Source organism: Hyposmocoma kahamanoa, unplaced genomic scaffold (assembly GCF_003589595.1).
Source record: "Hyposmocoma kahamanoa isolate Upper Pololo Valley unplaced genomic scaffold, ASM358959v1 92, whole genome shotgun sequence".
Lineage (NCBI taxonomy): Eukaryota > Metazoa > Arthropoda > Insecta > Lepidoptera > Cosmopterigidae > Hyposmocoma > Hyposmocoma kahamanoa.
Genome location: NW_020654748.1, coordinates 14,811,700 through 14,823,590, shown reverse-complemented (window position 1 = coordinate 14,823,590; position 11,891 = coordinate 14,811,700). Strand labels below are relative to the sequence as shown.

Genomic DNA, 11,891 nt, shown 5'->3' with positions numbered 1-11,891 from the left:
ACTGCTACATTAGATGATTATACTTCTTTCAAAGAAAATCTATTACTGGTCTCTTAGGTCATAAGTTCATATGCTACTCTCATATCAATAACAAAATTATTACAAAATATTTTGTTAAGGTCTTTTTAATTTGTCAAAGTTATTTCTTAATGTAACAATTTTCGATAAGGAGATTGTGTAATACAATGAATCGTATTGTCATGATTTGTGGCCGCGTCCAAAGTTGATGAAAAAACGACGAAGCCTCTCAAGAAGCTTGAGATGAGAATGGCCGGCCCATCGTCGGTCCATGATGTCAGCCCGTGCATCTGCAGCTCGGAATATATAAAATGACGATCTTACACTAGTTACTCATTCGTTACTTTGTGCTCAACACGAATACTAACCAACATGCTCAAATACGTGAGTCGCTTGTATTTTTCTAAATAAATAAATATAATAAACAACCAAGCCTAGTTTCGGATTTAGATTTTATTTTATTACTTATTATGTATCGTGATTTTTCAGTGTCGTTTCGAAGTGTGGTAAAGTAATATCTGTCGTAAACAAACGATGTTGTTAACTAATTAAATAAACTTTAGCACTTAAATATGTAATTAAAAACTGTTAACATTTTTTTAGATGTCTTGTAAACTTTTATGGTTTTACAATGCTGTTGTGGCCGTTGAGGCAAATACTATTGGCATTAATATAAACTGGTATCCAATAATTTGAGTCATATACTTATGCAGTTTAGTACAAACAAAATATTTAAACACCTAGAACATAGTTCTAATAGGATATTTGCGCATAAGCTCGCAAAACATCTTCTACAGGTACTGATGCATGCGAATGCATTAATACTGAATTCCGCTTATATTTATCACACTGATATGCGTATAATCTTTCTAGAAAACGCAATTGTGAATTAAACATCATCCATGTAAATTATTAATTATGGCGGATTATTGTGTGGAAAGGCAGAAAAATAATATTTGCTTGCCTACAGATTATTTATAACAAAATCAGTGAATACGTATTGTTTACGTCTTTGATTTTTTTTCAGGTTACAGTCCTTTGTGTGGTAGCGGCGTTGTGCGCGGGCGCTCCGCAGCAAAACCCTCAGGACGTACAGATCCTGCGTTTCGACAGCGACGTGCAACCTGACGGATACAGTTTTGCGTAAGATTTTTTCACGTCTGTTACTTGTATCTATGATGCTTTAACTAAGTAAATAACAGTCAATCTTTATGGGGCAACAAACAGATGTAGAAACTCTGCCTTCTTGAATTATGAATACAAAGTTTAATACTGTTACTCGTAGTAGTGAAGTACTCATACAAATCAATTTTGTTTACAGCTATGAAACTAGTGATGGTACATCCAGACAGGAGGAGGGTAAACTCGACAACCCTCAATCCGAAGATGCCGCTCTGACGGTCAATGGTCAGTACTCGTATGTTGCTCCTGACGGTAAACATTACACTGTCACCTTTACCGCAGGACCCAACGGTTTCCAGCCTAAGACCTCTCTTGGCCAGAAGAAGTAAACAAGAACCTTTTTCACCAATCTTGTAAATACTCCATGTGGTATCTAACAAATCTTATTTATCGGTAGACGTTTTCGATCTCAGTGTTTGTGAGTAGAATTATTTGTAAGTTAGTGTCTCTGTTTCATTCTAGAACATTTTATAATATTGTGATAGAATGAGAAAAAATAGAGTGATAAAATGTAAATAACAAATAATTTTACTTGTAACAGTGCAACGCATACGGAATGGAAGATCGCTGTCTCTAAATTCTTGTGTCATATGATTTTTTTACACTTTTACATTTTTGTACTAGGAAGCACGTGATGTTTATACACAATAGAAATATTTTTTTTAATCATTTGTTTTTCTTTGTTATCCTGTGACCAAGATCATCGTCAAGTCATAAAGGAGTACGTTCAACAACCGTACCTCCTCCATGAACAGAGAGTATACCCGACAATTGAGAACTTAAGATTAATTCTTAACAAATTGGTAGAATTTGTAGAACTTTCCTTTCTAAATTACACTATATAATTAGAAACTATTAAACAAAATCTGTTTTTATGATAACACGTGATGGGACGAACAAGTCGTGGCCTAATGGTAAGCGACATGCCTTAACACGTCCTTAACAGTTGCGCTACTACTCAGACCTTTTAATCGCAAAGATCTAAAGAGCACTGCCACTGTGTCCGTCACCCTGAGTCGTAAGTTGAAAAGTCCACATTTCTATTTTTTTTTCTTTCAATAAAATAACACTAACAAGAAACAGAATCGATTTCCTTAAAATAAAAAATCTTTTTATTTGTACATAAATTTCACGCTTGATTAAAAATGTAACTATACCAAATGGTATAAAAAAAGGTTCTCCAGTAACTACTACAATTTCGGACTTCCCCATACTGTCCCAGTAAAAAAACATGACTATATATAGAGTTCTTAGGTTTTCGCGATTGTTACACGTATTAAATGAAACTATTTTACCGGATTCAAATAGTATATATTTGTTTTTTCGAATAAATCAACGTTTCGGGGCCTTTACAGGTCCCATGGTCACGGTTGACTGAGGTGGTAAAGTCGTCAACCAGTTATAGCTAATATTAATGCAAACCACCCTATTTTTTAAACGTTGGTGTGTTTGAAAAAACATACATACTCCATTTAAATCCGGAAAAATAGTTTCATTTCCTATGACTGTATGGTTGTAATTTACTAGCTAACTTCCAAATAGCTGTTCAATACATTTAGGTTAAATGATGGTCATTATTACTACAGCTGTTTTTTTATATCCCCATAGTAAAAGTTCGTTTGTTTCAATTACTGAACATGTTAAATAAATTCAGTTAACAAATTAAAACCTTATGTAAATAGACTTAATACGATTATATCATGGTGTATGATAAAGAAAGCTACTATAATGAGTCACTTACAGCACAGGTGAATCAACTCCAAACCAAATAAATATAGAAACCAAAGCTATTGGATATATATGCTATACACACGATCAAGGTCAAGCATTTAATGTTTCGTAACAAATCACAAGGACGCAAGACAAAGTAAAATTATCCCATAACAAAAACATTAACTTATATTTTTATTCCGACTTTATATTTAAAAACAAATATACTAAGTTATACGTCATTAATTGCGTATCAAATCTGAAAATAAATAGCTATTATTTTTTTACGTAAACCATAATAGCATATTTTCTTAACTGATTGCGTGCTAAAGATGTTTCCTCATAGAATCTATAATTAACGTTCAGTCTATTATTCGTGATTAATTATTGCAAAAAAGCTTATTTCTGTTTTTATTACGTTTTATCACGTTTAAGTTTAAAGTTTGTACCTCAAAATTACAGTCGCAGACGTCAATGCAAACACATATCCGAGAGCAATATTTACTTCACCGTGAATTTAAAAAAAAAGAAAATATATTCTTGAAATTTTACATCGGTTAATGTAATTTTTTATGCTAGTAGTAACAATTATGTTATTAATACATTACTTGAAATGTTGTATTTTTTTTAGCTAATCCTAATTCTTTTCTCAAATTTTCAACATTGACAGTAAGTAGTTTTATTTATATATAAAATGCTCTACATACTTTACACATTCATCAAATTACTTAAACAAAGAACTTCCTCCATAGCTTCACTTAGGCGAACGAAAACTACATCTATAGACAACGTAGCAACAGTGCCCTATTCTGTTTCTAATACTTATTGTTACCTTTTTATTCTTTAAATTATCTCTATTTAATCTGTATATTCACTGCATTAACTTTAACACAGTGATTAAATATAAATTTAAAGTTGTACAAAGATTTATAAAAACTAAAAAATCAGTTTTTCGTCACAAAAAATCCAACTTAAAGTCGCAGCATACGTAACGTGATTTTTCCAGTACCGTTCCGTTCTCTAGTATACTGGAATTCTATGTTTTTATATGTAACGATATTAACAATAAATGCCGTATCTTAATAGACGATATTTTGCCCGTTGCCGTGCCGTACCTTTACCTTTAATTTCATATTTTACCGCAATTATTCTTTAACTCTTCTTCTTCTTCTTCTTTAACTCCAATAAAATCAACTCTAGTGAGTTGCTTTTATACTAGACTTAAAGAATTTTTGTACTTTTGTACATTGCTAGAATTATGCTATTTTTCAAACGTTACAGCCTTTATGGTGCATTACTCTCTCTCTCTCTCTCTCTATGGATTTATAGTATTTTATATCATACAATTTCTTATAAGTATTCGAGAGCTATTTCAAATTTTAGAATAGACCTGCTATAGAGCTCTTTGTGACAGAGTTCGTTCAGGGAAATTGCCACCTTACCCATAGCCAAGCAGTCATGTGTGCAATACTCTGTTTTCGTTTTGAAAGGTAAGGGTGCTGGTGAAATCACAGGCAAATGGGACTTCTTAACTTAATCTCAGGATGGCGGGCGCTGTGGCAGTGCCCCTCAGATCTTTGTGATGTAAAGATCTTATTGGCACTACAACTGTTATGTGCAGGCCTGTCGCTTATTCCAGACCTACTACTTGTTCATCGCTTCACTTGGCATCATAAAAAATGTCTGTGGGTGTATTTTTCGCAATTATAATATAAATAGCTACTGGGTAAAAACTAGTATAAAATAAAATTGCAAAATGACGAAAGAATGTGTTGCCAGATGCACATTTTATACCTAATCAAACATCTACAAAGACTCATTTACACTTAAGATGTAATAAATACATCAGACTTAGGTTAACGTCTATGCATTTCGTAAAGACTAAATGCCAACAGGCATGTCGTTAGGGCACGCATTGATCTATAAATAAACGTTGCATACATTTTTATAACCTTAGAAATAATTAAGTAAGAATCATCATAATTCACAACTTTTATATTAAAGTGAATTATTGAAACGGATTATGATTACTTAAGTTTTTTTCAACAACATTCAAGGTAAAGGCCTTTTAGAGATGAAAACATTTACCTCTGTCTGTCACATTTAGCTATCAATTTAAAAATTTAATTTTTTTTTTTCAAATTTAACCAAGTGATAATTGTCACAAATAACTATCAATTCAATTGCAAATTACATCAACGTTGATGTTTTTGGTTTTCGTATTGTTCTCTGTAGTGATGTTGTTGATTTTATGTGCTGCCATGAATGCAATATAACACTACTACATATTTCTCTAACAATCTGCTTGAAAAAGTTTAATATAGTATGGTGTCTATTTAAAATTGTCAATATCTTAGTTACGTTGCATAACAGTTGAAATATCATAAAAAATTAAAAAATACAAATTAATATAGTTTGTGATAAAAAATCAAATGCAAAATTGGCAACCTTGGGCATTTATAAGTACAGGTCGAGGATATGTTTTAAATTACGCAATTTTCAAGCATTGTCGACGTACAGCCTCCGGGACAAGTGTGTTTGAGAACCTTCGTTATGTCACCTTTATTTAAAATGCTTACAAAATCTCTCTGACGAAACATACTAACCTTCTGTACACTAAACATCAAGCTAGTCACATGTGTGCATGCGACTATTTACGACTTTAATAAATAATTCGTTTTAAAGCTTTGTGCAATTATTACTTTTTAGCAATTATTGTAACGTTAAATTGTCAATGTTACTGAGTTATCATACTTTATCATAATTATCATTACTTGGAAAAATAACAATCCTTTACTAAAACTAGTAAAATTATGCCTTTCAATTAAATGGAGCCATCGAGTATACAACCAGAAATAGAGGCGAAATGTCATTTAATTTATTTGAAAACTATTCTGCCAAATCATTACGGTGACAACTGCGCTTCGATTGATCAGCCCGATTCTAAACAATTGATGGGTGTCGTCAATTGATCCACTTCAAATCGACCGTTCGTTATAATGGACGAAAATTGAAGAATTACATATTTAATATTTAATTATCGATGAAATGTGATTGCGTTTGTTTCATAATTAGATGTTTTGCTGTTTTTCCCACACAACCAAATGGAAACCGATTGTTATAGATATTATCTTTATTAGAATAAATACAGAATATTTTTTTGGAATATACGAAGACGTACATACAGGTCAGTTATTGGCGCTGTACAATTTCAGCTTTCTAAATTGTGATTTCAGCTTAAACGAGAGTCGATATTTAAAAGGCCCATTTGCCTAATGACTTGCCAGGGATGGATGGCTTTTATTTCGTCTATATTTCTGATATTTCCGATGAATGGAACTTTAAAATAAGCATTTGCTATTCTTCTTTTAGAACATTAATCTCTGTCACTATTTACGTCTCATAATATTAGAAACAACACATACATTGTTTGGAATCAGAGATTAAAATTATGAACACGAAGACAACCTACGTTGTATAGAAAGAGACAAAATGACGATCTTAGAATCAACAAAATTTTATTTCGATATTTTGATTTTAGGTTTTCAACGAATGCAATAAAATAAAATAAAAACTAATTTCAATATCTTATGTGTTAGAGCTTTGGCTCTGTGTCCAACGATTCACCAACGTTAATTCCAATTACGAATACGTTGGATACTCATTGTATTGTTTCTTAACCCAATAATTTTATTTATGAAAACAATCCCAATCCTAACCTATTTCAGCCTCTTAAACAAAGAGCACTGTTGACAACATGATAAAAGAATAAAATGAATGAAGCGTAAACTCATTGCAACAACATAATTATTTAAGAATAATCAATAAAAATAACTATCAATCAATATAACATATGAGTACCAATACTTAGTATTATTTAAATAAATAGTTCATTAAATGAAAATATTCGAAGGTCGCCCCCACTAGCAAGTAATGGGACGAACAAGTCGTCGTGCGCCTGGTAAGCGACACGTCTGTCCGTAACAGTTGTAGTGTCACTCCGAGCTTTACATCCTAAGACCTGAGGGGCACTGCCACTGCGACTTTCGCCCTGAGACGTAAGTCCATGTGCCGGTAATTTCACCAGCACCCTTCAAAACCGAAACGCAGTAATGCTCTCATCACTGATTGGCGGCAGAAATAAACAAGGTAGTAGCAGTACTTCCCTGAACGAACACTTTCACGGGGAGCTTTACTATACTGCTTCTGGTTACCGAAGGCTTCAACGAGAAGAAGTAGACAGCCTAGACTCTTAAGTACTGTTATTTATAGGTAGCTAGATGTTTTGAAATGCCAATCTATTATGGGACCTATCAATTTCTTTAAAGCAAACCTTCTCCACGTCATCAACGCTTAGCGTTTACGACTGCAAAATACCACTTACCAAGACAGGTCGAAAGGTCGAAATGTCAGTAAAGACGAAACCGGTAATAAATATCAATATTATTATTACTATTCTGCAAATAAAATTCACGCACAATATTAGTAAAGACTAGACAGAGAACGTTCACTGGACACACTGGTCAAGTACATCAGAGGCAAAAAGGGGAAAGTACCAAATTTATTTTAAGTCTGTTCCAATTATTATTTTTTATAATATCAAGTGACGGGACGAACAAGTGGTGCGCCTGATGGTAAACTACATGCCTGTCCGTAACAGTTGCAGTGCCACTCAGAGCTTTAAATCGCAAAGATCTGAGGGGAACTGCCACTGCGCCCGTCAGCCTGAGATATTAATTGAGAAGTTCCATGTGCCTGTAATTTCACCAGCACCCTTACCCTTCAAAAACCGGGACGCAGTAATGCTGACATTATTGCTTGGCCGCAGAAATAGGTAAGGTTGCAGTACTTCTCTGGACGAACTCTTTCACGGAGGAGCTCTACTCTAACTTGTTTACAAGTATGGTTAACTTTAAAAATATGATGTATTATTAAACGCGAATTCGTTAATAGCACCTACATTATAATTTCATTTCACTGTATTCAAATTCAAGGACATAAATAGGGAAATATACAAAACTCAAGAGCGTCACCGAAATCTTTCTCTTCTCTGCCATTTTTGGCGTTACTCTAAGTATGAAATAGCAGGAAGATAAACGATCAACCATATTCAAATATTCATCCACGTAGCGATAGAAAAATTGCCGTTGATGATAATGAAAATAAAACCATTGAAGTAACGCTAAACTGCCAATGGTACTAAACAAGCACAAGAACATTAACTCCACTACTTCTTTTACTATTAAAGAAAGCGCAATTTTTTGTGTTCTACATCCTTCATTTATGTTATTCATCTGAAATATGAAAGTACGTGTGGTGCACTATAAGTTTCCGAAATGGATAAGAAAAAAATACTACAAATGGTCAGAAATCAATTTATTGTTTCTCTAAACATTCTCCGTTAGCGTTAATGCACTTTTTCATACGAATGAACCAATTTGGAAAACATTTATGCCACTTCTCCGTGACAATCTCTGAAACATATTTTTCATACTCTTCGACAGCCTTTTCAGGTAACGAAAATAGTTTACCGCGTAACAGGTTCTTAATTATTAGAAATAAATAAAAGTCACAAAGTACCGGGTCGGGACTGTACGCGGGATGGCTGATAAGGTCAACGTTGTTCACCTTCAAAAATTCATTTGTCTGTCTGGCCGTATGAGAACCGGCATTATCGTGGTGTGAGACGATACGGCGTTTACGGTTATTTTTACGTCCAGTTTTATTAAAAAAAAGAAGCAATCATCCGCTTAAAGACACTTTGCACGCGTGCCACTTTAGTTGGTTTCGGCTCATTGCGAAAGACCCATACGCTCGATTGCTGCTTTGTTTGGGATCGTAACTAAAAATCCATATTTCGTCACCTGTTACTACGTCCCACACCAAATTTGACACCCCTTCGTTGAATGTGGTAAGCATGGCATTGCACCAAGTGACACGATCCGTTTTTTGAGCCACAGTCAAATTGTGTGGGATCCACTGAGAGCACAGCTTTTTCACACCCAAATGTTTGTGTAGTATTTATTGAATGTATTTGACTCATGCCTATGCCTAAAGAAGCCCGAATCTCGTAGTATGTCACATGCCTGACGGTTTTGATCATACGGCGCACAGCATCGATGTGTTTGTTGTTCACAGCAGTGGACGGGCGACCATCGCGAAATTCGTCACTGAGATTCACACGACCGTGTTTGAATTCTGCAAACCAGCTATAAATGTCGTCTTGCATGGTGCTTCATCGCCAGTAGCAGTTTTAAGCTGAACGAAGCTCCGCTGAGCTGTTGCATTACACTTAAAGTCGTAGAAAATCATATTACGAAAAATTTCACGTGTTAAATCCATGATGATGGAGACAACCAATTTCTAAAATGAAAACAAGTGACAGTCAGATGAAACAAACTGTATTCTACAGTCAAAGAGTTCTATTTTCAAATGTTGTAATTACTTTTTCAATACTGTTTTTGGCCAGTTCCGGAAACTTATAGTGTGCCCTATGTATTGCTAAATGACAGTAATATTCAAATAATAAAACAATATTAATAAAAAATCTAAGCCGTGGTAGCCTAATGGTTTGACCTACCGTATCACAAACAGAGGCCGTAGATTCGAATCCGGATTCGCAGTTTATCGTCTGAGTTTCTCGGAATTTATATCTGAAGTTTAATATGAAATTTACCACGAGCTTCACGGTAAAAAAAAACATCACCTGAAGAAGGTTCACATCTCTCGGAAAACATGTGATATCCCTAACCCGCATTGGGCCAGCGTGGCGGAATATGGCCTGAACCCTCGCCAAAGGAAACCCGTGCCCAGCAGTGAAATCTATAAATGGGTTAATGATGTATAAAAAAAGTAGAAAAATTTCTAAATACTCAAAATAGTCTTTTATGATACAAAAGTATAATAAAAAATCATTATGTATTCCAATTCGTTTTGTATTGTTATATATTGAGGTATCAAAATCAATCCATTTATCCTCCTAGCAATGATGCTACAACAGAAGGAGGTAGATAGTCAGGAATCGACATCTGAAAACAATACAGTATCTAGATTAAACCTAAGTTTTTACAAAAAATTCCATTTAGTCAAGTGCGCAAAACATCTCGTCTGATATTTGAAACAATCTTTGCAGGATTTTTGAACTACTTTTTAGAATTCACTAATTCATATTTGTTATCAATTTTAAAAAAAAGGAGGGGGTTCTCAATTCAACTGATTTGTTATTCTTTTTGTATATATGTTACGCGACTTGTGAACCGATTTTGATGATTCTTTTTTATTGGAAAGTATTCTCAGTACATTGGTCTCATTTAAATTTAAAGAACCTTGAAACTATGGGATGAATCCGGTTTCACGTACTTTAATTTCAATAAAATTTGGCAACTATTCCACACACTTGAGAGGTAGTTTTTATTTTATAAAAATTCATTGCGAATTTCACAAGGTGCTGCGCAATTGAGTGACGTTTTTATTAGATACGCGTGCCAAAAATAATTTTCATATAAAATGTAATGGCACCCCTCGCATCAGAAGGTTCATAAAATGAGAAGCATAATATTTTGTTCAGACTATAAGGAACAATTTGTACTCACTATTATGCTTCTAGAAATAAACAGATATTAATGAATGACTATCCTGTACTATAAATATCCGTGTTTTATATCGCTCTTATATAATGTTACGTACTTCTTCTCCTGAAGTCGATTGCTGATATCCATTTTCGTCAGCAGTGTACGATACATTTTGGACGTTACCATCAGCATCGACGTAGGAGTAGACGCCTCGTACTACAATGTGTTCGTCATCTGTACCCACATTCACTACTTCTCCAGTTTCTTCTCTTGTCAGACCGTTTGACGTCTCATAACTATAATAAAATGGAAAGCATGAAGTATCCATAATGCTAAGGTCAATGTGAACATCAATTTAACAAGTTTTGTAAAGTAGAAATGTTATATTATTCCAAATCTCTCTTGCTCCTATACTTCTTCTTATGTTATTCTGTTCTTTTTCATTTTATTTGTTTTCGTCTATTATCTGTATTTTTCATTAAATTGTACTATGCTACACAAGAGTTGATAAACTTTTCTTAAATTGAAAAATATAGTAATAATAATAATAGCGCACACGCTCATAGCCCCGCTCTAGCGACACCCTGTATCGCGGGTGCCATGTACACACACATAGACAACTACAAATCACACCCGAACTCACGAGAGAAATAAATATAGGCCATACACATATTTCTCTCGGCCTGAGAATCGAACCCGTGGCAGTCCAACATGGTAACCATTCGGCCACTGAGGTAGTTAATACGAGGAAGTCGTTCTATATAATCTATAATTTCCAAAGTATCTTACCTGAACTTGTAATTTCCACTCCCGTCATTGGTGAAATCGTATACGAGTATTCGCGCCTGCGCATTGTCATTCACTGGCGCTGAAGTGGCAAGCACGATCGCCACAAAAATTAATAGTATGGTTGTATACATCTGAAAATTAAACAAATAATTCTTTTTTTTAATTCTACATTTCATTAGTAATATATTAATATCTTCAAGGTCAACACATGTTCCCTTTTTAAACCAATGCATCGATATTGCTACGTAAATATCATGAAAATCCCAGCGAGACTACTACACCAACTCTACAGCTCTAAAGATCATATCATGGATTAATTTAGTCTATGAATTTGAGATTAAAACATTTACAAAATTAATACATTTACTTAGAAACTGGCCACACAACCTGAACGTTCAAAGCGTGTTTATTATTTGACCCTGTAGTAACCAGTTGGAGTATTCAGCACAAAAATAGTATTAATTATATTATAGACATAAACACGGCTATTTTATTATGTAGGTTCTTACGTACATGTGTTATACACAATTAGCTATTACCAGCGCTTACAAAGCACAAAAAATAAAAATATTAAATAAATTCACTGCTAAAATTGACCACCACACATGATCTGTAATGTTG

At 34.0% G+C, this 11,891-nt stretch overlaps 2 protein-coding genes across 2 annotated transcripts; one reads left to right on the top strand and one right to left on the bottom strand.

The window, feature by feature from the left end:
* Window positions 1-359: 359 nt before the first annotated feature.
* LOC113236830 (endocuticle structural glycoprotein ABD-5-like) lies at window positions 360-1,866 on the top strand. The gene is made up of 3 exons (XM_026473028.1): window positions 360-402; window positions 1,046-1,161; window positions 1,340-1,866. Exons 1-3 carry the CDS (start codon window positions 391-393, stop codon window positions 1,527-1,529), a joined length of 318 nt encoding a protein of 105 aa, XP_026328813.1. The 5' UTR covers window positions 360-390; the 3' UTR covers window positions 1,530-1,866.
* Window positions 1,867-9,819: 7,953 nt separating this feature from the next.
* On the bottom strand, window positions 9,820-11,652 carry LOC113236969 (endocuticle structural protein SgAbd-6-like). Its single transcript, XM_026473199.1, has 4 exons — window positions 11,632-11,652; window positions 11,271-11,401; window positions 10,597-10,777; window positions 9,820-9,938 (listed from the first exon to the last, which is right to left on the bottom strand). The coding sequence occupies exons 2-4, from the start codon at window positions 11,399-11,401 to the stop codon at window positions 9,882-9,884; spliced, it is 369 nt and encodes a 122-aa protein (XP_026328984.1). The 5' UTR covers window positions 11,632-11,652; the 3' UTR covers window positions 9,820-9,881.
* Window positions 11,653-11,891: the final 239 nt, after the last annotated feature.